Raw genomic sequence first — 27,287 nt, 5'->3', positions numbered from 1 at the left:
CAGCACAAACCCTCGGCAAAGAGGGAGGTGACATGTGCTTCAGCTGGGGACGCTCCTACCTTCCACCTGAGTGCACAAGTGCCATGTGCTCAGTCTGTGCTGACACAAGTCCTAACAGCAGAAATCAGATAGTTCCCATCGACTTCAACAGAAAAAGGAAATTATTTAGGCAGTTCACTTTTGCTCTTACCAAAGAGCAAAACTTTCTATCTTCATAATTGTTCTCTTCCCTTCTCAAGGAGTTTTTAGGGCATTAGGACCAGTTTGGAAGAACATACAGCAGAGGCTGAACATGAAATTTCATTGTCTTTAGCGTATTTGTTTTATTTATTTTGACCTAGAGAGCAGAAGGTATTTTATAATAATGACTCAAATCCTTTCAGCTTATAAGGAGGTTCATAATACTGCTTTATCACTTCTGTGGCTTACACAGCCAGTGTTGTCCTGATGTGCTAACCAGAGTTGGTATCAGTGGACTGTTAAATATCAGCCATCAAAGAAGACTGAAACTAGCACAACAATTAAGTATTTGGAACGTGAGCATTAATAGAGCAGAATGTTACACAGGGAAGATGAGCATTAAAAAAATGACATCTCCATTCATGCCTGCCCAGGCATTTAGCACGTATCTCACAACATCCAGGTGCCGCTGACTTTGACTCAGGATGCAAAGTCAGTGAGCAGTGGAGTAGTGGGAACCTAGCTCTTGCTCTGTTGGGAAGGGTGATGGCACCTTGGTGGCACATTAACAGCCTCCCCATGTCAGCCTGGCCACGTGGTCAGTTTTCTGCTTGCTGGGCTTTATGAAGCCCAGGAGCTCCAGTTCAGAAACGGCTCGAATAAAGCGAGCGCTGGACATGGCAGTGAAGGAAAAACCAAGTACGCTTTTGATGACACAGTGACAAAGACATTGTTCTCTTGGAGGACAAGATTTCTAAGTCATGGTGAGCACAGATGATACAATGTGTTGCACAATAAAATTGTTGGAAATAAGGGCAGAGTACGAGCTGGCTACAGAAGCACAAATTGCACAAATCTTCTGTCTGATCAGTACTTCTGCCACATGGATACAACGTGACAGCAAAGGAAGAGTTCCTTCTCCCACTGCTAAGAGAAGCTTAGAGCTCACAAACATACCAATTTTGTAGTGTCTCAGAAGAACTTATACTTTTATGTCCCTTGACAAAAAAATGGATAGATAATTACAGAGATTTTTTTTCTGAGGTTTCATGGCACCACCTTCTCCTTAGTTTTTATTCACTGTACCTTTGTTGCTGCCTGCCTGATATACAGGTTTATATTCCTGAATTAGAGAATTTATTGTGAGTGACAATTAAGAGTGGAGCTTGTACAAAAAATAAGGCCAGGAAAGCCAGGTATAGTATTAGAGCATATAATTATCTGTCCTTTAGTTAAGCCTATTTTTGTACAACTATTCATTTCTTCTCTGTGGCAGCACTACTGCTGTAGCCATGAGTTGGGGTTCTAATGCTCATCTATTAAATATTTTTTAGACCTCAGTTCAGGATCAGGACAAAGTAAGAAGGAGAATGAATGTCCCATGGAAAGTAAATTCTCAGCCCTAAGGTACTGGAACATAACTACTGCTTCTGTTTCTCCATCTGTTCTCCAGGTCACATCTGTTCCCCAGTAATGCTCTTCCCCTATCCAGCAGCTACACCAACTCTGATGATTTAACCAAACAGTTTCAACTTGTTTTGGGAACTTCTGTTTCAGACCCAAACAACTCCTGTAGACAAAAGCTGCTCTCCTATCTCACCACTCCCAGCCCAACTATTTCAACTGATCTATTTCTTAGACATTTTCAGTATATTAAGGCTGTTTAAAATAATTTTTCTGAAATTAGTTAATCAGTGCACATGGAACTGTGTTTTAAAACTCCTGGTTCATAAATCCTGTAAGCTTTTCCATGTCAAGCTTGAGAAAAATGAGAAAGGATACTGGATAATATCATCCACCTGGTCTGAGGAAGCTGCATCTGCATTTGGTTCCTCAGCTGCCATCACCACAGTGGAGAACGCCTGGAAAAGGAAAAGCAGCACAGATTTATTCCAGTTCACAGACAGACAGATCTGCATATAAAATAGCGAGCTCTGAGCTGAAGGCTATCACTCAGGGGGAGTAAGATCTTGGAAGGAGAACTCTGTCAGTTCAGCAGCAATCAAAGAGCAAGCAGGGTTACTTATTACCATGGCAGGAATACAGAATGCAAGACATCACTCTGTGAACTCGTGTGCCTGCATTTTAAATCTCAAACAGTTCTGGGTCCTGACCCATTCTCAGCAAAACTACAGAACGGAAAAAATATTCTCTAAGTGAGACTGCTTCAATATTCTGGGGATGTGATAGAGGTACATTGGCTGTGAAAAAATCTATAAAACTGAGGGACACCTAGAGTCTGGATAGGAATATACAATACATGAGCAAGGCAGTAGCAAACAAGACACACTTGGAACAAGTAAAAGGCAGTTAAGCTACGGTTTCTTGCAGAGGATGCTGTGGTTGCTAAAATGTATTGGTAATGACATCCAAGTAGATTCACAAAATACAGAAGAACCAGTCAAGTTTAGGAAACCTTAGAACTAAAATGTGTTTGTTAGCCAGGGAGACTTTATCATATTGATGGACATTCTCTTCATATAGTCTCTCTGCTTTTGGCTACAGTATGAGACAGGTTATCAAGCTAGAAAGACCTGGGCTCTTCCCTGGCACAAGCATTCTCTCCCGGACCCCTGCTTGCCTGTTTCCATAAAAGTGTCACAGAATACTTAAAAACAAAGACAAAAAAACAAAGGCAATTTTGTTAAGCACAAAATCTGATCTGTGCCGAGCATAAAATAGAAGCAGAAGCAAAATAATTCCATTACGGAGTAAAAGAGCTGAAAATAAATTATTCAAAATAGAGAAAGACTTATTGCAGTTACTGTGGGTTCTTGTGGTCTTGTGGACCAAGGTATGTAATGATTTAAGCTGTCAAAAGGGGCACTAAAGAAAAGCAGACATGCAGCAAAAAGAAAAATCAGAATACTGAAAGCAGGTAAAGGTACTGTTTGCATCATCACATACCTCTAACCAATCAACGAGATTAATCAATCTGCCACATTCCAAATGAAGCTTATACACTATGCATATGTCAGGAGCTTTATTAGAAATGCCTCCTCCATCACATTTCAAAGCTTGATTCTGATGAAAAAAAAATTGAAGGCAGTAACTTTGATCAGTGTTTAATCTTGAGCAATTCTAAGGGCTAGATAAAGCATTATTTCAGGTAATTCAGATACTCAGTAGGTATTTTAAGCAAATGTTTACTGTTTGCATGTTTAATGGCAAATTGATGGTACAGAAAAAAAGAAACCACAAAAACCAAATAGGAAAATAAGAACCATACTATTAAAAAACAACAAAACCCCTCCCCACAGCTACTTCACTCCTTGTGTTCCTTCTATAACACTTATGCAGTATCTACTGTAATGAGTTATTATCTGATTATGCTTTTATGCATTTTTTTTGCTAGTTCCATGTACATATGAGAGAGAAACATTTAGTTTTATGGAGTCAGGAGAAGAAACTAGTCATGACTTGCCATGTAGAAAATAGGAAAGTATCCTTTCCCCCCACACTATAGATCTGTCATATGTACTAAAAATAATTGCTTCTCTCATCTCAGAGTTTTATTCTTAAAATGTAATAATCATTTATCTCTGGCTTGAAACTCAGCATCTGTAAAGGCAAAAGTCTAATATTTCACAAAGTATTCCATATTTCAGGTAATTCATAGAATCATTAAGGTTGGAAAAGCCCTTAAAGATCATGTGAGTCCAATGATTAACCCAGCACTGCCAAGGCCACCATTAGAATGTGTTCTTTACTGCCACATCTACAGGTCTTTAAAATCTCTCCAGGGATAGGGTGAGTCCACAACTTTTCTGTGCAGCCTATTCCAATGCTGCCTCTTTCTAGGAAGAATTTTTCCCAAATATCCAAACTAAACATTCTTTGGTGCAACTTGAGGCCATTTTCTCTTGTCCTTTTGCTGATTCCCTGGGAGAAGAAGCCAACCCCCACCTGGCTACAACCTCTTTTCAGGCAGCTGTAGAGAGTGATAAGGTCCCTCCTGAGCCTCCTTTTCTCCAGGCTGAACAAGCCCTGCTCTCTCAGCCGCTCCTCTTAGGACCCTTCACCAGCTCTGTTGTCCTTTTCTGGACTCGCTCCAGCACCTCAATGTCCTTTTTAAAGTGAGGGCCCAGAACTGGACACAGCACTCGAGGTGCAGCCTCACCACTGCTGAGTACAGAGGGATGATCCCTGCCCTGCTCCTGCTGACCACACTATTGCTGATACAGCCCAGGGGCCATTGGCCTTCTTGGCCACCTGAGCACAGCTGGCTCATGTCCAGCTGCTCTTGACCAGCACCCCCAGGCCCTTTTCTACTGGGCAGCTTTCCAGCCTCTTGGATTCAGGTCATCAGCACTGAACCATTTATTTGGGAAGCTGAAAAGCCACTCGAGCCACAGGCAAAAGTCTCTGTACAGCTGCAGAAATTTACAGCATTTCATTTCAGTTTCATGCACTCTTAAGTAGTCAGCTGTCTTAACATGAAAACAACCACTGAGCATTCCTTTCAGCTCACAGAAGTTTGTTCTAAAACACTTTCATATGCTAGTCAAATATACAAGCAACTTTTGGGAAGTTATAAAGCTGCAGCAATGACAGACACCTTCAAAAGAAAAATGCCTTTCAAGACAGGAAAGAAGGCTAGGCAAAGAATATAACTTTGCTCAAGAATCTCTAGTTTACCCAGAGATCTCAATTCCTGCAATTTTTGAAACTCAGCTCCAGTTTGGACTTTGGCACTTATGAGACATCTCGCACTTTCCAGAACACCTAGCAATTTTCAAGTTTATTTTCACTCCTCTACAAGGCACATAAAAGCTGTAGACCTCAGGTCAGTATCTGTCAGTTCATTATAAGATGGTTTCCAGAAAAATTCAGAGAAATATGGCTAACCCGTAGCCATATGGCTACAGTGTTACAATGCTGACATCAGGTTATCAGGAACTCATGAGTGCACCATAATAGTTTCAAATACTCCTTTGTTAGTACCTGACACATGTGAGGTTACACTTCTGGCTCATCTAGATCTAGTGGCTCACCACTGCCCAGAAAAACAACACTATACCCTTCTCTTTTCCTCTCTCCTGCAGCACCCAGCTCTGTGGTTTTCTGCTACTCACCCATGTGCCAACCTGGCAATGCTGGACCCTTTGCATTGATTTTCTAATTTTAAGGTCAGGACAGTTATCACAACCAAGAGAGGATGCAACTTCCAGAGCAACTGCACACTCCTGGTTCCTCTGTGGCAGCACCTGAGAGATGCCAGCCTCCCTCGTGGAAACTGGGCCAAGCCTCTGCAGCGCAGCCGCAGGGAGCTGCAGCTGCCAGCGGGGAACCTCGGCTCTGAGGCTGCAGCACCGCGCGGTCCCGAGAGGAAATAAGCAGGCTGACAAGCAGGAAGCTGCACTACAATGTGCAGCCAGCTGTGAAACCATCTACAGCACAGAGGTGCTGCTCCCAAAAGACAAGAACAGGAGTGGGGGCAACCCAGAACACAGCTGATGAGGAACTGCTCTTGCCTGACCCTGCCCCAAGGCTAGACCAGGGACCCACCACACCTTGCTCTGGAATCAATGCTGTTATCCCAAGGACCAAATCCTCTTTCCCTGATATGGGAGCTGGTATCCCAAGTTTCAGCTTGATAAATTTTCAAGGAATTAGTGAAACCAGAATCATGCTGGGTTTGGTGCAGTTTTTTGGGGTTCTCTTCTCCCCCCCACCTGATAAATATGACCCTTGGTTCACGTTCTGCTAAATAAATAATTGAACTGGACTCCTGTAAGCAGTGCATCACATACTAATCATTCACTGGGACTCTACAGAAGCACTTTTCTGTCCTGGCCTCCTGGAAGGAACAGTTCTGGAGAACTTTGCTCTGGTCACGGTGCAGAAAAACACAAACCATGCAGAAGTCACAGAAAATATTTGACTCACATGGATTAAATGCTAAGCAAGGTACTCAGCCAACACTGCTACTGTTAGAAGCTATGCCAAAACTTCACAATCTTCTCAGAAAACATTGGAAATATGTTAAAGCATGTCCAAGTACAAAGTACAGGATGACAGAGGGCTTTAAATCTTGTCAACTCATCAAAGAGAATACTTATTAAAGACATCAGTAGTTAGATTTTCTTGGCTGTCCTAGTCTATATATTTACAGGTTTTCTAAAAATATAAGTTACTGAGGTTCATATTAGGTTTCTTTAATGGTAACTTGCTAACTACTGTTCTCACAAATAAGCTCTGTAAATGGTTTTAGTAATAACTCCTGCACACAGGAAAACTGATAACCCTCATTCAAATCAAGGACGGTGCCAACAAACCCAGTACAAATCAGGTTGCAGAATTCAAAGGCTGATCTTTATCAGCCTTTATGTTTCCTGATAAGTATTGGCTCTGACTCAAATAGTGCCTTACTCAGATACAGCCACAACCAATACTTTCTTCAAAATTCTGATCAGTTTTTTAAGCAAAATGTTAGGGCATAAGAACAACTTCAAGTACCTTCTATAATCAAGGACAAAAAGAAATGTATGTTCACTTCTTTTCCAAATCCTAGTCTGTTTCTTTCTTTTGGGCATCCTTTCAGTTTGACTTACGAAAGACGTGGAGAGCACTCTGCTTTTCTCTTCTATAAAAGGCTAGGATCAAGGAATATCCTTTTCTTGGACTCACAAAACATCAGACATCAATGCACAACAAGTATTAAAATAAAATTACATAGGAAAACAAAGGACTTGGTTAAATATGCTGTATTTATGCTATTTTAATGTTATGACTCCATCTGAACAGCCTTTACCTTACAGCTAATCTACATAGGGAGGACTGAGCACCAGCCCTATTAAGAAAGTCTCAGGAAAGAGTAACAGCCACTTCATTTTTCCCTGTGGACAGTCATCCTAATAGTAGTGGAGGACAAAATTACTTTTCTGCTACATCTACAGAAGAAAGAAAATACCATGGCTAGAACACTCTCTGAAAAATGGATTCCTCCTACAGAACTCTCTCCAGAATTACCTGCGCCAGACAGATTCCCCAGCTCTTTGAACAAAGTCCCCAGTTGCTTATCAGCACTTGCTAGTTCTCTGTAAACCAGCTGAATATGTGCCAAGCCTCATGAAACAGCACAACCCAGCCTTGCACACCATCCTCACTCACACAGCCTTCCAGAGCTCTCCAGCAGCCCCTTGGGTCTCACCTTCAGGTACCAGTGCGGGTTATTTAACGCCGTGTGCAGGGCAGTCCTGGGGGCAGCGTTCAAGTGCCCCCGGAGAACAGTGGCTGCATTGAAATACAGGATCTCATGCAGGGTCCTTTTGTCTGCAGGAACAAGGTATTTTCTGGAAAAGCATGAGTATGGGGGGAGTGGAGGAGACACAAGCTTCAGCATAAGGGAAACAACACGAGTCTGCTGCAGTCAGACTACAAAAATGCAAGTTTCCTATCCAGTACTGAAATATAAGATGAACAGCACTGAAATGAACTTTTAAACAGAGAAGTCTGTTATTATCAACTCCACATCTAATGGATTTAGCACAGAACTCTAGCTGGGACACTGACAAATTCAAAAACAGGGGGCAGCAGCTACAGTGCTAACCCAGTCAAGTACTGCACAGATCTTGCTTATCCATCTCAAGGCCTTGTGATGAGTCTCTGCTCATCTTCATCTTCCTATCTGAAGCTTTCTGCTCAGCAGTCATACTTCTATTAGCTTCTCTGCCTCCTCCCTACCCTCTAAAATTAACAAGTGTCTTCATCTCTTCCCCCACCACAACAAGCCTTTCACATTTTCCACTGCAGAGCTGCCTCCAAACTGCATCTGCTATGGCTTGCTCACCAAAACAGTTCCCAAAATGGTCAGGATATCACATTTGACATCTGTACAGTTTCATAAGTAGAACAGATCAGCAAAGATTAGGGTAAAGACTCAACTTTATTTTGCCACTTATATCCACTCCTCCCTCAAAACCGTCTCAGTAGCCAAAGTAAGTTGGTCAATTTGTATCCTACTTATTTCAACTGATCTGTTGGAAAAGAAGTGTGGTTTGTTTAGTTTTGGGTTTTTTTAGTTATTTCTTTAGAGCCCTCAAAAAAAGAATAGGAAGGGAAAAAAGTGTGCCACAGGTACTGAGACACAATTTTGACAAGATTAACATGTTAGTAAAATTTCATTTGCAACTTACGGTGCAAACTAATGCAAGAATACAAAACAGGAAGGCTCACCTTACAAGTCTGTCTATATAGTCAACAACTTCAAAACGAAGCATTTCAAACTTTGTCAGCTTCTTCAACCTCCTTGATTCCTTCAACTCCAACAAAGTCTTTAAAAAAAAAGTGGTGCATAAGACTACATGGGAGGCAGTTATTCTCTGGAGAACACAATCTATATGTTTAATGTGTATAATTAATTTTTGCTGGTATGTTCTCACTGATGATGTTTGAAATGTAATCAGGCAGTTATTTTTATTTAGGCCAATGTATTCAGTTCTCAAACCCGTAGGAGTTTGAGAAATTCAAAGAAATGTGTTAGGCAAAATGTCTCAATTACAAGTTAAATAAAAAGGAAACATCTAATTTGCATTTTAAAATCCTGGTTTATGATAGATATTTTCTATAATTTTCTATGTGTCAGGAAGGCCTGAAATACACAGTTGGTACTTATTCATTCATTTTTAAGATGAGACACTCACACACAACCCTTTACTCAGCACTCCAGCAAGCTGGGAAGAACTAACCATGATAATTTTAAAACATTCATTTAAGGAACCAGTCAGTAAAGTAAACCTAGGCAGGCCTAACCTTCTGCAGGTGATAAAGGTCTGTCTTCTTCTGGAGCTCCTTTTGTGACGATACGGACACATCTCGTTCTTGGGAAGCTTCTGCTACTAGAACAAAATGAATGTTTGATATGTGGGGTAGACTTTTCCTACAGAAACCTCACAACCCAAGCAATCTTCAAAGTCCTCAGTAGTTCCTTGTCCACACAGACCCAATCACAGGCAGTCTTTGGGTCTTCTATCTTGTAAAAGATTGTTAAAAACAGAGTCTGCAGTACAGCTTAGCCAACAGTGATTAAGTAACAATTCAGCTCCGAGCAAAGGTCCAGCATAAGCCTTGCACATCACTTTAACTCTGTTTAGGCCATCCTAGGTCATACTCTCAACATTTGTTAATTGGACAGATTAGGACTAGGTACTAGTGATGCTTTTAGAATAGTCAAAAAGCCACATCCTGCATTTTTTCCCCTTCTCATGTGCAGAAAAATAATGAGTAAGAAATGAGTTCTCCCTACCTAACCCAGAAACTGCAACCAGAGCAGCAAACAGAAGTGTGCTAAGGTGCTTCACTGCCCAGTTTTATTCTCTACCTTAATTTATAGGAAAATTTCATCTTCATGGACATGTAGTTTGGTGATTAATTGCAATAATTATTAGTAATTTTTAGGTAAAAACAAAGAGGCAAAACCTCCCAAAGCAAAATTAGTGCTAGGATGAGTGATAATCAGAACAAAAGGAATCTAGATTTCTTGCCCTATTTAAGAAGATGGCAGATGGAGATTACACCCACACATCACAGGTAAAGTTCTATCAACAGTGACAATCATGATATTTAAAAGCTTTTTGGTGACCTGCAGAGAACAATTTGGTATCTTCCAAGGTCCTGTGGACATTTGTCTGAGTGTTGAAGACTTCAAATCGGAAAACTTCCTCTCCACTAACACACCAATGTATTTTTTATTTTCCAGATCCTTCAACTCAAAATAGACTGAATGTGAAGATATTTTGTTTGTTCAAGCATCATGATTTTATGTTTTTCAGTTCATTAGGCAGTCAGGACAATGGATTTTGTTGCTGTTATAAAAAAATAGTACTTTGCGCTATCATTGTAAGAGCTCTGTGAGCAATTTGGGTACATCACATTTTTGGCAGACATCTGAGAACCCTCACTAAAGATCAATACCATCACATAAAGTAAGAAATTACCTAACTCAGCAATCTATTCACGTACAGTATATCTTAACTCTCCCTTCTCACTTTTCCTTTGGAGCTTAAATCCACTTTGAAAACAAAGATCATTAATGGATTCAGTAGATCTTCTCTATTTTAAAACTATCTTCAAATCCTAAGTGAAAATAGATACTGTCTTTTTTACTTTATAGGTCTACAATCCCCAGAGTTGTTGCTCCTTATTTGTTTCCTCAAGGTAAGAATCCAACTACTTAAAAGCCTTTTGCTTTAATTCTTTTTTTCCAAACTAGACAAACCTTTAGTTTTCCATTATAGTTCAGATTCCTCAGTGCTGGTACCAGCACTGAGATACACAGCTTTTTCAAAGTTATGACCTATTTTCTCTACCACAGCTCTGACTTTACTACAACTATTAAAAAATACATGGTACAGACAAGAGCCAATTCTTTTGGACAGCCCTCAGTTAACCCTACAGTACAATGTGACTACTTTAATTAATACTGACTGCATTTGAGGGTTGTTTCCTACTTGTTCAAATGCTGTATAGCAACCACACTGATAATGAGCTGAATTAATATGCATAAAACAGACCAGATGATAACCAATTAACCTTCAAAAGCCAATCTTTGGGGAGTGCTTCTCCACAATTCAGGGAAAGCAACAACACTCCCATTCCAGAAGAATGCTGGAATACATCATACTCCTGGTTTCAGAGAGAATGCAGCAGTTTCAGTTAACCTGCCTCCAAAAGACAGAATGCTGCTACTCACTTGCCTTGCTAAACCTTGAAATGTGTCCTCTACCATGAACAACCAAATCTAGGGGCTCGACAAGTCACAGCCTGTCAGCAGAGCTGACAACTGGCACTTGGGGTCCTAGCTCTGAATGTGCAGGGAAGGAACCTTACATACATTTGGGTTAAATACCACGACATAAGGCAGTCTGCTGCTATTTATCTTTAAAACCAGTTTGTTTTTAACAACTACAACATCTGCTAAGATGCTCAAAATACATGTATGAGAGATTTAGGGGATAATGTTTGCTGATCTGTCCAATTTCTTACCTTACATCACTCTTCCGTATTATAAAAAATGTGAACCACATACCAGCAGAGAATACAAACATTTCCTAAATTTGTGCACGTATTTAAAAAAAATTCCTGCAAATATGATGGTTTAATATGAAGTCAGGCCATCTCAGGGAAAATGGTCGGATTTCTCATTGGTCAGATTCCAAAACAGCGTTTATATAATTTGTAATGGAATACATGATGGTACACACCCACCTTCTAGATTCTGAAACTGGGTCAAGAACTCCTTCAACTTTTCTACTGTCTTATCAAACTCCTTTCCAGAAGATGACATCAGAATTTCCACACATTGTTGAAGCATGGTTACCAAATCAGTTTTGTTCAACATCCTAAAAGACACAATTGTTGGCTGAAGTTGAAATGCAGAATGATGAAACAGCTTTCAATATTCTTAGTTGAAAAAAGTTAAAAAAAAAATTGAAAAACTCCTTTCAAAAGAAAAAATCTCCAGGATTTCAAGCATTCAGTCTTGTAACAAAGTGAATTTTTTTTCCTGCTGTCATTAATAGAAACAAACAAACCAATTAGGTTTGGTGATGATGTCCTTGACATTTTCCTGCAGAACAGTAGTTTTCCTGATTATCTAAAAACACTTGCTGGATGCAGGAGTTGCAATTTTTGAAACTATGAGTCAGACATCAAAACAAAATATAAAAAAAAACAAAAAACCAAAACAAAACGAAAAAAACAATGCCCCAAACCCAATCATGGTAGAGCTAATGGTTAAAAAAAAAAAGTAAACACATCCACAAAATTAGTTTCTGTGTGACTCAGAATGACCATCAAATGAAATCTGTATGCTTTTTCCTGTATTTAACTGCTGTAAATCTAACCATCACCAGAATCCCAGAACCATTCAAGTTGGAAGGGATCTCTTGAGATCATCTAGACCAACCTTCAGCTCAGCATTTACTTATTGTTTAGTTATTAGGGCCTTTCCCAAATGTCACTGAGCACTGCCCAGTCTCAAAATCTTTATTTAAAAGATATCAAAGCAATGATGCTGGTGAGTGTCTCAAGCAGTGGGTTTCCATATCAGCCAATTAAAAACTGACTAAGAAATTTAAGGAAGAATTCTGGACAGGCTGGGGAAGCTCTGTGGATATCTGGAGGGACAATTGCAATTTGAGCTCGTTTCTCACTGGCAATTGATACTAAATGCTTATAAAGGTTAAAATTTAAAACTTCAGTTTATCTGCTTCAGGGTGACAGATTTTTGCAAGTCAGGTATTGCCTTCAGATACAATGTCTTGTATAGAAAAGCATCAGGAGTTAACAACAGAAAGGGTGACCTCGACCACACAAAACATAACTGTCTTGTATAATATAATGGGTAAACAAGATAGCCTTGTTCCAGGCCAGACAAAACACTGCAGTTAAACAGCCAATATGGAGAGAAGATAAGCAGATCTGGAGATCTGTGAATGGGAAAGAACAAATTTATTTCCATGGTATTATTTAAAAGGAAACTGCAAGTCCTAAAAAACTTATTTACAACAAAAATGGGATTACAGGACCCAAAGAAAAAGCAAGAAGACAGTTATCACATATGAGAAAACAGTAAAGGATCCTTTGGAACCTTTTAGGTTTGAGACTACTGCAAGGTATGCCAGGTATCAGTGGGGTTAAGATTTTAATTTGGTGAGGAGTCAGGCTTAAAGCAGGAAGGAAGATCTGAGATTACCAAAAGGCAGTAAATAAATCTATCTCTGATTATTCAGACAAGTTATGAAAGAGAAGAAAGGAAGCTACAATGAAGTCCACAGAAACTCCTTCTGAGTGCTGAAGTGGGGAATCACCTGAAGAAGTGGTATCAGGTTGGTCACCACCAAAATGACTGGTCACAGAAGGGCAGGACTGTGATAAGCAGCACGTGATGAAAAGCCATCCACAAGTAGCAGTCAAAAAACAGAGTACAGTATCTAGACAGAAGACAATAGGACAGACAGTCCTTGATGTTTGGCCACCCAAAATGTTGATGAGATGTCCCAGCCAGTTAGCTCCACATAACCAATCGAGTGAGACATTATCCAATCTTCTTGATGTCTCTTTTCTGATGGAATTAATGCAAAATGAACTCAAGCTCACACATTCTCTCTGTCGCCCCATGGTATCTTCTAGACTCTGGAAAACTCAGGTAGAGTAACTCCAGTCTAGACTGCTCGAGTTTGATTACCTGAAACACCATCTTTGGGAAGAGCACTTCTAGCAGAAGGGATAAAAGCCTGTCCAGGAAAGGCTGAACTAGAGAAGCCAATCACAAAAGAAACACACTTCAGCAACTTAAAACCTTACATTCAAATATAATTTATGAAAGGCAAAAGAGATACTTTGTTAGAAAATGAGAAATAAGCTGATCTAAAGCTTCTCTATTTTTTACTTTCTAAATAAAAGGAAAAAAAAAAAGATGGATTCCAGAAAACACTGAAAAGGAAAAAGGGATAGGGAAGGGTGAACATAAGGATATCAACAGGTGAGGTGACTCCTAGGAAGGCAGAGATACTAAGAAACAGTGAGTAACTTTGAAACCTGAGCAAAACGGGGAAAGTAAAGATTGCGAGTACAAGGGGAAGGACTACATTTTATCATTTTAATTTAAAAGATAACAGCAAGATTCTATATAGAAAAAGCAGAGATGAGGAATTATTTGAAAAAAGACAAACAAGTTAAAAGCTGAAGAAAAGAATCACAGCTAGAATTTCAAGTACTTGAAGAAATTGTGTTGGACAAGTTTTGTCAAGAAAATGACAAAATTTCTGGATTAAGAAAAAAAGACTCACAGAATCATCATCTATGAAAGCAGAGACCATGATCACTGTATTTCTTTCAGAGGCTCCCACAGTGAGAGCCAGAACCAGAACAACAGGAGGGAGATGAACAGATAAGAATAAAAGGGGAGCAAGGCAGAATCTGATGGCAGCATCAGCTTTGAGATAGGAGAAGAGACAGATGAATTCAGAGAGGATGAAAGCAAATTAAACACAAGAGAAGAAAAAGGAGAGGGAAAAATGACCAACAGTTATTAAGAGATTACAGACAGACAGTAGAGGAAAGCAGAATGATACATTTGTGGGCAAGAGATGAGAGGTGATTGAGTGCTGTCAAGATTCAGAAGAGTCAGAGAAGGAACACAAAGGAAAGACTGCAGCAGTGACAACTCAAGCATGTAATCCTTTCAGAGGGACGAGGGTAAAGAACACAGAAAAGTGGCTATGTGCAAGAACCACTCAGTACGGCAAAAGTACAGTTGGAAGAGTGTGTTTCCTTGTGTGTGTACCAGCCCACAAAGCTACCCTCCACCCACCACTGACAGGGTTTTTCTGTGCAGTTTTAATGAGCAGATCAGGGGGTCTGGAAGACAGAGTTATGGTTACAGGCTTGCACTGGCCCCTTGTGCAACAAAGCCGAGGGATCGTCAGAATGAGAGCAACTATCAGGAGACAGACACTGCCATGCGTCTGTTCAAGGCACATTTAGATGTCTGTAACTGCAACACTGCAGTTGAAAAGTTTTCTATCAAGAAAACTGGCTTTGATGACTTTGGCATTTTACACACTGACAGACAACACCAGTACCGGCTCTCCTAAAGTCCTATGCTCACAGTATCACAAATAATTAACTCAGTCCCTGTAAAAACTGTGAAGGCAAATTAGGAAGAGAAGGAAAGCAGTAAAATGAAAAAGAAGGCCTCAGCTACTATTAATTTGGAACAGATTCTAATTTTCACAACAGATCAAAATTTAAGACAACTAAGACTAATAATTTGATTGATGATATCTACCACAATCATATTTAAAGTACAAAACCCAACTCGTTCTCATTCACACAAAGTAATCTCAGTGGCTACAGCAAAATTACTCAGGGCATATGAGATATTAGAACCTGGCTGAATTTCACAGGAATCAGTAGAAAACCGAACTAGAAAACAGCAGCAATTACACTTGCAAACAACCCTAAAACTAGCTGTGAACAGGTAATATCCTCAGCTTTAAGTTCCAGAATAACTGATGACTGATATTTTCCATGTGTACGGTGGTATTAAAACAAAATGGGAAAAAAATCACCTTGCTAGTTGAAGAGATGACTCATACTCCTCTGTCTCCCACACTTGGTTTTCCAAACAAGCACAGTGCAACTCCCTGATCTGTTATGCAGAAGGTGAAGAAAGGATAATGTGTTTTACAAAGCAATGTGGAAATCTTACAACAAGCTGTTCAAAGCAATATGCAATTCCTTTAGAGCCTATTTTCCAAAGATGCAGAATGATTGCAAAAGGAATGAGAGCACTTAATACCTTCCAGAACTAAGCTTCTGCTGGAGGCTGTTGCTCTGCACTAGGTTCCAAGTAACTAACGTTCAGGTGAAGGTAACTGCACTGAACAGAAAGGAACTCCAATCAAATGCCCCAGCATCTTTTATTCTCAAACAGTGGGACAGTTCACGCTGCTTTTGTTGTCAGTGACAGATTCTAGTAACAGTATGGAATACATTGAGAACTGAGAGACAAATGCACATGCACAGAATATATAATTGCTCTTCTGCTGGAAGAAATTGCTTAGCATGAGAAGATTGATTAAAAGACATCAGAGCAATAGGACTATTAAGAGCAAAATTATCACTGTTTCTCCTACTATTGCTTTTTTCTGTACTGAAGGTTGCTAAAAACTCAGTCTCTTCATCTGAATTTGTCTTGTGATCTAATAGGTGGTGGAGGACTGTACATTTTCTGCATGCATGCAGATAATCTCAGATGTGGGAGAGTCAATGTGTGGATTCTTTTGCTTATCCCTGCACCTGCCTCCTCCTGGAAACTCCTTCCTGTTGACTGACAAGGATGACCTCACATCCATGCCAGTAAAGAAACCACATACTCTCATCCTCTGCCCACAGCAACAAAGCATGTCTCTCCATTTTAAGAAGCAGGGGGCAAAACAGCACATTAGTAAATAAAGAGTAAATATTTATTTAGATGTCATACTTTGAGGCAAAAAAAAAAAAACAAACCCCAAACCAAAACCACCACCATAACAACAAAAACCCAACAAGACCCACATATAACAGTACATCACCTGCTTGCCCAAAGGATACTTCGGAAGAGAAGATGTGAAAACATGAAGACATCTCAGAACTGAAACATAATTTTTATGGTAATCATGTAAGTCCTCCAGCAACTTCTCTGTTTCTTCCTGCAGTGAGAGAATAATTTTAAAAGTAATTCTAAAAAAAGACATCCATTTAAAACTCTTATAAAGCAATTAAAATGCCTCTGAAGTTTTGATATTGTAGGGTGCTGTGATTTAAATCATCCCTCTTAAATCAAGAGCACTAAGCAAATGAGCTGTATTTCAACAGTTCACTGTATTCCCACTGCATATTGCTACCTTTACTTTCTTCCTCCAGCTCAGTAGAGATTTGCTATTGATTAGCACTATTATTTTACCATTTTCAGCTACATTTAGGCCTTTAGACTTGAAATGTCATCTCACAACAGTAAGAGTATACACTATTCCTTTAGCAGGCAATGAGAAGTTACATAGCTACTTTTACTCAAAAACCTGCCTTTTTACACTACACATGCATTTAAAAATTTATTTCTTATATTGTGGGTGATTGTTGTTTTTATTAGTTATATGAACATAAAAGGATCAGTTCACAGAAAAAAAAGAAATACTCAGTTACTTCTCCTATGTGTTTTTAATTTGACTTTTGCTTATTCTTGTGTTGACAACTGCAGAAATAAAAAAAATCACATTTAAGAAAAAGAAATTATTGACTAGTGCTATTGAATTTTCTGGATGGCACCATATTATCACTGGCCTGCCACAGAAGCATCATATGCACCTAAACATGAGAATTCCAGCTTCCTTCCCAAAGTTAGAAGGTGAGGCTTGTGAAATAAGGGGCGTATTTTTAAACATGTAAGCATATAAATATATTTCATGTATTAAACATAAACAACATAGAAAGTTTAAGCTGATGAGTATTCAACTTTCAAAGCAGGTGTGAATAAAGGGCAAGGGAACAGTAGTAGCTGAAGTTATTTTGCCAAAGAAGATAATGGATCATAAAATGATGTAAAATCATATCTCATCTTGAATACTGTTACTGTACTTGCAATGTTGCCTGCACCTAACCTCCCCTCCAGACATTATCATTGTTCTTCACACTTGAAAAGGCCTCACACACAGGGCAAGTACCATTTGCCTGACAGGTTAGAAACACTTGAAATGAGGAGTCAGGAGAAACCCTCTACCTTCAGCAATACTTCTGCTGGGAGTGGCTCAGATGGTGAAAATAACCAACAGACTTTTGTTGAATTCCTAAAGGGCTCACAATAGTAGTAGTCCGACTTCAATCAGTTGGCAAAGCTTCAGATAAACATGTAACAAATTAGTTTTAATCCTGTATGAGGTCTAGTGTGAATGTGTGCCTTGGGACACAGACTCTGCCCTACTGAGTTCAATCAGAAGGATTAAGAGCTTATGAAATAACCTCCAAGATTACTTACACATTCTTCAAACACTTAACTGACCTTCCAAGAAAGTCAGTCTGAGTAAGCATGAAAAGACCTGGCCATAAATAAACCTTGTGTCCTTCTTTTTAAGCAGTTACATTCTAGACATAGCTAAAAATTGATGTAAGAAAGTTGTAGCTTCATATAAAGGCTGACCTGGCAACCCTAGATATTTGGAATTTTGACCTGCCAATCCTAATTCCTCATTACTGATCACAAAGCACAGTACATTCTGTATGACAGATGTTATACAGAACTCGACATCTTGGTCTTGTATTTTATTATGTTCCACAAAGTGATATATTGGGCAAATTATTTCTGTTCTTCAAAAACATTCCTAAAATTTTACCTTTAAGAAGTTGTCATTTGTCAGCAGTTCAATCTGTTTCCCTGACTCTTGCTTTTCCACATACCTTATGGCAAGAGAAAAAAAACCAACATAAAATTATAATGCAAAGGAAGATTCTAGGGTTAAAACATTTAAAATGCTTATGCTGCTATAAGAAACACGTATTTTACTTTGGAAAGATTCAGAAAGGACAGCCAAATCAAACAAGTTGAAAGGCCACTCCAAAACCCTAGAGATTATGCTTCAAATCAGCTTAATAAGTTCAAAAGTGATTTATGGTTATTTGTCAGAATAACTTGTTTCTATATTAAGAATGAGAAGAAAAAAAGTAAATCCAAGTGATTACACATCACAGAAGCTGCACTTTCTAGACTAGAACATTAGGGTTCCTGAAATTATTTAGCAATGTCCTCTGTTTGATCAATTTATTTTTGCTATAAAAATGTGCACAAATGAGCTACAGTGTTCACAGAACTACACTTAGAGATTCTTTTAATCTTTTTTAAAGCCGATTCAACACATGATTGTCCAAAAATGTATTTCCACCTTTACCTTCTAAAAGAGGGCAGTCTCCGAATGTTTTCACACTGATCATGTGATAAAGAATAAACTCTCTTCTTAATGTCTACCAGGTGGCAACACAGTACACTGAGAGGCTGGGAATAGAAGTGCTCCACCATACAGAGCTGAAAAACAAACGAAGAACTAGGCATGTTAATGAAATTCAATCTCCCTGCTATATCTACCACTTAGTGCTTTCTTACTACTACACTGCTTACACTACAATGGTAGTAATGGTACTCCTGTAAAAAATTAATTACAATGCATAAATATTCCATAAGTCACTACAGGACATTGATTATACAGTTGTACACAGTCACATAATCACCTTCTTTGCTATATGTGCTATTCATTTTCAGTACCTCAGCTTTTCCCCCCTCACATTTATGTAACATCAAACCTAGATATAATGACATGATAGTGATCTCTTGTATTCATCAGTTTGAAAATCTAATCTGAAATTGCTTCATCCTTGAATACTTTTAACACACAAGGACACAGCCATACACTGTCAGGTTTAAAACTTGCATTTGCATGTCAGGCCAATGGAGAAGTACTAAATTTTGATCACTCTTTCAAATAAGAGGAGCTGAAACCTATGAAAGCCCACAAAGGTCTGTCTTCAGGAAAGGTACTATGGCCAGGATACTTCTTCTGGCCACGTGTAATCATTGAGTCTTATACATTAAAAAATCAGAGAAGTTCTAAATGTATATGACATTAAAAGGGCATATTTTACTAGCAGGTTCACACATGGAACTAGACAAGAAAGAAACCATTTCACAACCCTGCATTAAAACAGGTGACAGGAGCTACAAATTCATCAGAGAACTCTTGTCTGCAATCCACAAAAGCTAGAAGGACACCTAGATACAAAAATATATCTAGATATGAAGAACTATGTAAGACAATAAAAACTTTACTATCATGCTCTGCAGAGACTCTTTTGGAAACCCCCTGAGCTTTCCCAATTTTCTTCTCAGAGAGGGTAAATGTAACTCCAACACTGTTACACAACTGCTTGGAGCACAAGTATTACCTTCTCTGAGGCACCAAGTAAATGACAAGTTGCTCTTAAGCCCATATCAGTAAAGATTTTAAAATATCCATCTCAGATCCACAGATTCCAACTGTTTCCAAAGGATATTTTTTCATGCAATTTAGTAATACTAGGTCCTAAGCAATCTTTCAGTGCCTAGTAATTACCCTTTGCTTTCACAATCATAATTTGAATTCTTGTTACCATTGCCTACCTGAAATCCTTTGATAAAATTCTGGACAGAAAAGTCATGGTACAGGAATATGTTGATAAGAACCTGCAGAACTTTTTCTCCCAGTTTAAAGGGAAACTGGGATGTCAGAAGCAGCTAAAAAGAAGACAAAAAGAAAAGGTAGCCTTAACAGAAATTTTCTCCTGAATTCAAAGCAGTAAAACATATATACAACTTGATACAACTCTTAGTATGTATTAACATTCAACTAAATGAGATACTAAATACACTGCCAGCCTCTAAACACAGTATTTCTGCTAAAATATCCCTGCAAAGACTGATTTTCACTTCATTATCTTACCACATTTTCATAAGTATCTTTCACTAATACTTTTTAAGTTAATTTTGCTTAATGCTATTTTTGTATAATTACAAATAGAACAGAAACTGCTGTAATAAACGATGATACCATCTACTTTCAGCATGTGTAACAGAGATTTTGGAAATTCTGTGGTCTACCAAGAATCCACAGGCACAACATTTATATGGCTTGAACATATGGATAACTCAGCTATGTTTCACAGGTGGCAAAACTCAGGCTGAACTTTATTTTTCAGAATTTTAGCTATGTTTCAAAGCTATCTTTTTCTGGAACAAAGTAAAGCTGAAATCACAGTTCGACTTTAATGAAGAAGAGTGAATGTCGAAGTGTAATTGCACAAGGCAATGCAAATGAAAGATGAAAGCAGGTGTGTGTGTGTGTGTCAGTATGAGAAGGATGCTCTCAGTATTGCACTGCTCTGCAGCTGCAAGTAGAAATATCTAAAATCCACAGCTCTCAAGAACAGAGTCCTTTCCAAAGGACTTGGACTAACCTTGGACCTTTCAGACCAATCTGCCTTTAAAGGCCACACATGTAAACTGTGCTTCAACACACACACATCCTTCATTTCTATTTAGAAAGGGAATTACCTTGTCAATTATATTAGACAGGTGCTCCTTACAGGACAGGGACTGGAAAAGCTCTATGCACAGCAGAGAGGAAACTGAGTGAGGAAGCAGTCTGTGGATAATCATTGGTGATGTAGCGATTCCAAAAATCAGCACCAGAGGTAATTCATGGATATGCTGACTGGATAATGGGGGAAGGGAAGAAAAAATAACCTTTACATTATAGAAGCTTGTGTAACAAATGCATTATATTCCTACTACAGCACTGAGTTTAAATGCAGAACGGGGTAAATTAAAAGATTTGCTGCTGGTAAGCCAAAAGAGGAATTGATGTGGAATAAAATTAAAAAGAAAGGATGCTATTTAAAGCCCTAAAGTAGTTGAGAAAATGAATTTCCATTCTCGGATTCAAATTTCAGAAAGTGGCACAAAAAGCACGATTTCAGTTAGTCTTGTGCTGATCCCACCTTTCCAAAAAGTTATATCCAGAGAACTGAGTCTTATAATAGGATTTTTTCAAAGACACAGAGAAAAAATAAGAAGATACATTAAATAGGTAACGGCCAAGAAAATTTACAAGACTTACACTATTTAATAAATTCAAAATAAATACGAAACATCTTTTTTTAAGTGTGTTCCAATCACACTTAAAAAAATTCCAACTTCTCCAGATTAATCTTCCTCTTCGGATAATTTCTAGTATTTGCTTTAGAACTGAAAATCAGGACTGAATGCGTATTCCTTGAGGATGGCATACAATTTATACAAAATACACTGTTTTCAGTATCATGTCATTATTTTCCACTTTTAATAGTTTCATGGAGGGACAAACTACGCTATCTTAAACACCTTTTAGGTTAAAACTCAATTTATTCCTTTCCTTTGTTTTTGCCACAGCAACTTTCTGACTTTGGATTTTAATCATTATCCCACAGTTACTTTATTTTTCTAACTCCTCAAAAGAAATTGCTGAAGACAAACATAAAACCAATAAACTTGATATATTACTGTTGATAACCTTAGAGAATCTTAGAAAGGAATCAGAACTTGTGATTAACAGATCAGAGGAACCTCTCACATTTACCCGCTTCACCTTTATTATTAAACATGTTTAAGACTGAGAAGAAGATAACAACAAAAGCTGTACAATTTCTTGCTGGTGGCACAGCAAGTGAATTGCCTAGGCCTTGCTCAGAGGTAGCATCAGGTGCACACACTGCAGCCCCAGTTCTGACAGCTCCAAACGTAGCTCCAACCTGGGGGCTTGAGTGCAAGAACCTCTTATTGGAAAGCAGCACGAGGTTTTGATTAGCATGCCTGAGATTACATTAAGGAAGACAGGCTAAAGAAGAAGAGAAGTACAGGAGCACCTGAAGCAGTCAGCTGCTGATTACAGATTCTGGCCAGTTGAGAAAGTTTTACATACACCCTTATTAGTAAGCTAGTGGCCTTTAAGCAGCAGCACTACATCAATAGTCACACAAAAATACACTCAGCGAGCAATTTGAAAAGATCTAGACATCTTAAAAATTTAGTTTCACATTCACAAATTCTGTAACAACTAGTAGCAGTAAATCCTACTATGTGAAGAATTAAATCAGCCACTTCTTATCTCAAATGGCCCTCAGGCACTGTGGTTCACAGTCTCAAGTTTAGCTTTAGCATAATTTACCCCTAAAACCTAGCAAGTAGTTTTTTGCTTAATCACTGCTGCAAAGAAGCAGCACCACTATTTGATTCCAATGCTTCATTGGCCTCACTGTTACATTTCAAAACAGCTTCAAATAGAAAATGGGTAAAGGAGTGGAAGAACTGAAGTTCAAGTCACATCACCTGCTGATGACTATGAAGTCTTGAAGAACTCTTGGGGTGAAACTTTCCATGTCTTTGAATATCACTACAACTGGAGGAGACTGCCAGTGTCTAGAGGAGGAATTCCTTTTTTTGCTTGGAGTTTCAGAATCTGTTTTCTTTAAAGCCATTAATTAAACATTAATACACAGAAGCCAGCAAGATAAAAAAGACTGAATCATATCTATGATATTATCATTATAAAATGATATGACTGACAAAGTGACATGACTGACTTTTTGTCAGCTGTATTTATTATGAGCACCTATTTTTCTGCCATTTTTCTTCCTTCTGTTTGGCACAGCTTGAAGTATACAAAATAAATAGATTTTAAACACACAGTCCAAAAATGACAAGAATAGCTCTGAGAGACAGAACTGGTGGAGTTCTGTTGGGAACGAGGGAGAAGATTTGAATTGTGTACACAGACATTGCTTATTTTCTGTATCCTTACCCAGTAATAAAAAGAGCATGCACAGTACACTTTGGTTTATAACACTGCTCCGATGAAATCACTAGAAAATCAGTTGTAACTTGTATTCATGACAGAAACAAAACTTTAAACTTCAATAGCTTTAGCAAACACAAAGATACAAAAACATTTTGCAAGTTATTTCCTTACTGCTTGCCAATCTAGTGTGGGCTGCAGATGACATCAGGGCTCATTAGCACTCATACAGTACCTTTGTCCTGGATGGCTGCTCTTCTGTAAAGTTTTGTTTTAATAAACAAAATATCTCAGCACTCCTGGGAGAAAAGCATTTGGCATGAAGCTGATACTGCATTTTAAGCTTCCAGTTCCCACTTAAACATATGATAAAATAGTACTTCTTGCCTGAGTTTCAGAATTCTGGCATTCATATATCATCAGTAACTAACTCCACATTTGTTTCATGTGTCACATATTATATTCAAATCACCTCAATATCATGTTTTTTAGTATTACATTTAAAATTAACCTTTGGCATTTTCTCACAAGAAGCTGAGTTATTAAATTTCTGTTTTAAACACATCTAAAGGTCAGGAGTTTATAAACTGGGGATAAAAATAAATGCTAACAACATACCTTTGTTACACTCTCATACCAGCTGATAAGAGAAGGCATTGAACAACGTATTCTATTCTGTGAAACCTGCACACAGTCCTCATCTTCCAGTGGGTCCACCTCTATAACACAGTTCATCAGCTGCCCCATCAGCTTCTGCATCAGATTTTTTATGCCTTCACAAAACATTTTAGAAATGTGGTAAAGACATTTGATTATCTGGCAACACTTCTCCATCTCATACTATAAAAAACTAACCCCAAGTTATTACTCATTGTTTTCCATATTTCTGATTATTCTCCTTCTCTCTCCAGAATGCACATCTCATACTCCTGAAAGCATTAATGATATGCATGCTGTTCAGCAATTTTCCTAGATGGCAACAATGAGGTTAAGATGTTGTTTTTCCATCTTTACCTGAGCTCCAGCCATCCACTATTAAGAGTGACTTAGAAATAAGTAAGGCAGCCACTCCACAGAACTGAGGATGCTGCCGTATGTGATTTTAATCATTTTACTTAAAAAATAAAAAAGGAGCAAGGAGAGCGGGACAATTTTATTCTACTCATTCTCTCACTAAATAATGTGACTGTAAGCATTTAAAAAGTGGAATGCATACATCCAGCATCCAATGAAACAAGAAGAAAACCAACCTACAACATCAACATGCAATACACTAAGCAGCATGTTCTTAACTGTTATGCTACAGCTAAGTAGCATTTCATTCTTCACTGTTTTAAACTGAACTGGATGCCTCTCAAAATACAGTAAGCATTACTGCTCTGGTGACATAGGTTTGAGGACATATTTGGAAGGTCTTCAAGATGCCTCTGTCCATTACTCTTACATTTAGGGGCAAAAGCTAGAATTCCTAGTTCATTGAGATCTTATTCAAAAGAAGCAGCTATACTATTGCAGTATTTACCTGGGCAATCTTTGGCTTCCAGCAAGGCTATATAAGGAGTAATGTTATCCTGAAGGACATCTGAGAGACCTCTGAACGTCAAGTCATGATCTGTAACATTTACACCTAGCAAAAAAAAAAGGGTCCAAATTTTAAGGGCATTTTCCCCATGACACACGAGCACAATGACTGGACAATAAACTGAACAGTAGACAAAAAACAGTAGATACCTCAAATATTTAAGGAAAGAATGAAAAGTATCACATCAGCTGTGAGGAAAGATGAAGAACTAACATAAGATTAGAGTCCCTGATTAGTCCCTGATTAAGAGAAACAGGGAGTGAATACCCTTCATCATACAGCTTGGTGGGGTTTTTAAAAGAAGGTTTTCTCAAGGGTGCAAACCTGCAAGAAGCAGGACTGGTTTTCTAACATCCCTCAGAAGCCATCCACAGCCATGCAAGGCTTGCAGACAAGAAGTTAAATTCATCTTCTCTAGGAGAAGCATACAGTATCCATACCTGGATCCTCTCATGGCTCATGTAAAGAGGGAAATTGCTGTAAATTGCTGTGAAACTCAGTTTGAATTCACTATGAACTACTCAGTATTTACAGCCTTTGTTAATATCCTTAATCAACAGGAAAAAAGAACAAGCCCCTCCAGGAGGCAATTCAGAACTTCGTCCACAGAAATATTTGAAGCAGTAGTTTTTCACTTTCTGTGACCTACAAAAGTAGAGTACTCTTTGTTTGTGCTTACATTTTAAATGTAGTAAGTTTGAAGCCTGATTTTAATTTCCCTAAAATAATCCACTGAAAATGTAATCAACTTGCCTTGAATCAGGTTTAGGATTTATAGGTACGAACCTCTGAAAGAAAGAAGGGGAAAACAACATACTTCAGAACTTCACTAACTTCATCTCCAGCTATTCTCTTCACTGTCTGCTCTTTTCCCAAGATGAAGACACTACTTTCCTACATGTAAAGATGCACTGCAAGAACATATATCAGACATACAGAAGCTATATAATTCCATGGTTAAGTTGCAGAAACCACCAAGCATGCTGGTGGCAGAAACAGGGACATAATCAAAGTTATCTCCAGTGCCTCAACAAAAAAAACCTCAAATCACTACCAGGTGCTTAAGAGAGACCTGTAAGTTGTTGACTTACTGGACTATTAAGCAACATAGACAAAAGGGGCAGGAGGTTTTATCTGACTTCCTTCTCCCTGCCTAGTCTCTTCTGTTGACATGTTTGAAGGGTGATATGGCTCACAGTAATTGCTGGGACTCAGTAAGTTTCTTTGATGTGCCTGTGAGTTTTAATCAGCTGTACATTACAAAAAATATCTTTAAAAAATTACCTAAGACAAGAGCTGCAGTAGGTATTTCTTTGAACTTCATCTTGCAAGTCCATTGTGTTGTCTTCTCTTGAAAATCAGAATAAGACCGGCTCAAAAAACTCACCAGATTATCAAGCAACTGCTTATTCAAGTCTTCCTGTATTTGCTGCAAACATACACAAAGAGAATTGAGCTATAAAAATGTGAAAACACCACTGCATCTCCCCTTTTCTACTCCTATCCTGCATAATCTTTAACCCTTAAAACTCCAGGCTTTTAAAATTTCCAGTGATCTATGAACCACACTAACCTATTCCTTGTGTGGCAAACAGAGACATTTCCCATCTTGGAACTTCTAGTCAAGTGACTCAAGAATAGCTTGAAAAGCAAGTGATCTTAACTGTGTTGTCACACAACAGGCTTCAAAGAGGGAGAAAAAACATACTGACAAAGCCTCAGCAGGCAGAAAAAAACAATATAATTAGTTTCTGAAACAATGTTCATGGAAATTCCTATTCTTCCTTCTCACCTTACAAAACACCTGTAAACATTTTTCTGAGCGATCTAAATGAGAGCAAATATTCTGCTCCTCCAAATCTAATTTGGGATGAAAGAAGTAAAAACAGTAATAAGGAAATCATTAAATATGTTTTATAGGAAAAAATACTAAATCACCTGACTCCCATGCTATATTGTCTTTTGACCTTCAGGATGATTTTCACACAACAATTTGTATAAGCAGGAACATAGGAAAAGGTGAGAGAAAGCGTGGTAAAACTTTTGAAGGAAAACATATGTCAGCAGCATTTTGTATTTCTTTTTTTTTTATCTGTGTGCCTTTGAAAATCTGCTCCTAAACCAAGATATTCCTTCTGCTAGAACAGACAAAAACACTCCTGTACTCTGAAGTTCAGGATATCAGTATATACTCTAGATCACACATTAGAAACAAGATTAAACCCTTGTTCCAAACAAAATCATCATCAAGATTTATTAGCAACAAAAAGTGACACACATAGCTGTGAAGCTGATTTTAAACAAACTGGCAAAGCCATCTCTAGCAGCACTGAAGGGGCCACTATCAAAGAGTGATGCTCACATCTCCAGTGGATTGCACATGATGCCTGCTCAATTGCCTGAACTCCAGTTCCATAATACAGAAGAGCTTCTGTTGGTCTCCTAAACAACTGATAAAATTGTACACAAATTAATTTTAGTCTTTTAATCCTCCATTTATTGAAGAATATTCTTCTGGCCTTTCTGGTGTTGATTGTACAGCTCTGAACTCCCACCTGATAAATTCTGTGCAACTCAGCACAAGTTGTGACATGACATTTTTGAAAGAATTTACACCATCAGCATTA

At 38.4% G+C, this 27,287-nt stretch overlaps 1 protein-coding gene across 3 annotated transcripts in view; it reads right to left on the bottom strand.

Moving 5' to 3' along the window:
• Nucleotides 1-293: 293 nt before the first annotated feature.
• The window catches only part of ORC3 (origin recognition complex subunit 3), a 33,700-nt gene continuing 6,706 nt past the window's right edge, over nucleotides 294-27,287 (bottom strand). For 2 of the 3 annotated variants that reach the window (XM_063389618.1, XM_063389620.1), the window contains 17 exons: nucleotides 25,945-26,089; nucleotides 24,601-24,705; nucleotides 23,697-23,851; nucleotides 22,613-22,749; nucleotides 20,801-20,960; nucleotides 19,871-19,984; nucleotides 18,609-18,742; nucleotides 18,057-18,120; nucleotides 16,263-16,379; nucleotides 15,258-15,337; nucleotides 11,389-11,522; nucleotides 8,935-9,020; nucleotides 8,359-8,456; nucleotides 7,334-7,475; nucleotides 3,088-3,204; nucleotides 1,963-2,042; nucleotides 294-851 (listed from right to left, as the gene is read on the bottom strand). In XM_063389618.1, coding sequence (XP_063245688.1) covers nucleotides 746-851; nucleotides 1,963-2,042; nucleotides 3,088-3,204; nucleotides 7,334-7,475; nucleotides 8,359-8,456; nucleotides 8,935-9,020; nucleotides 11,389-11,522; nucleotides 15,258-15,337; nucleotides 16,263-16,379; nucleotides 18,057-18,120; nucleotides 18,609-18,742; nucleotides 19,871-19,984; nucleotides 20,801-20,960; nucleotides 22,613-22,749; nucleotides 23,697-23,851; nucleotides 24,601-24,705; nucleotides 25,945-26,089 — 1,974 coding nt within the window. In that variant the 3' untranslated portion in view covers nucleotides 294-745. The remainder of the gene's footprint in view (nucleotides 852-1,962; nucleotides 2,043-3,087; nucleotides 3,205-7,333; nucleotides 7,476-8,358; nucleotides 8,457-8,934; nucleotides 9,021-11,388; nucleotides 11,523-15,257; nucleotides 15,338-16,262; nucleotides 16,380-18,056; nucleotides 18,121-18,608; nucleotides 18,743-19,870; nucleotides 19,985-20,800; nucleotides 20,961-22,612; nucleotides 22,750-23,696; nucleotides 23,852-24,600; nucleotides 24,706-25,944; nucleotides 26,090-27,287) is intronic. The other variant, XM_063389619.1, reaches the window with a different exon arrangement.

Source organism: Prinia subflava, chromosome 2, assembly GCF_021018805.1.
Source record: "Prinia subflava isolate CZ2003 ecotype Zambia chromosome 2, Cam_Psub_1.2, whole genome shotgun sequence".
NCBI classification, from domain to species: domain Eukaryota; kingdom Metazoa; phylum Chordata; class Aves; order Passeriformes; family Cisticolidae; genus Prinia; species Prinia subflava.
Note: the sequence above shows the minus strand (reverse complement) of the source record. Positions and strands in the feature narration are given on the sequence as shown.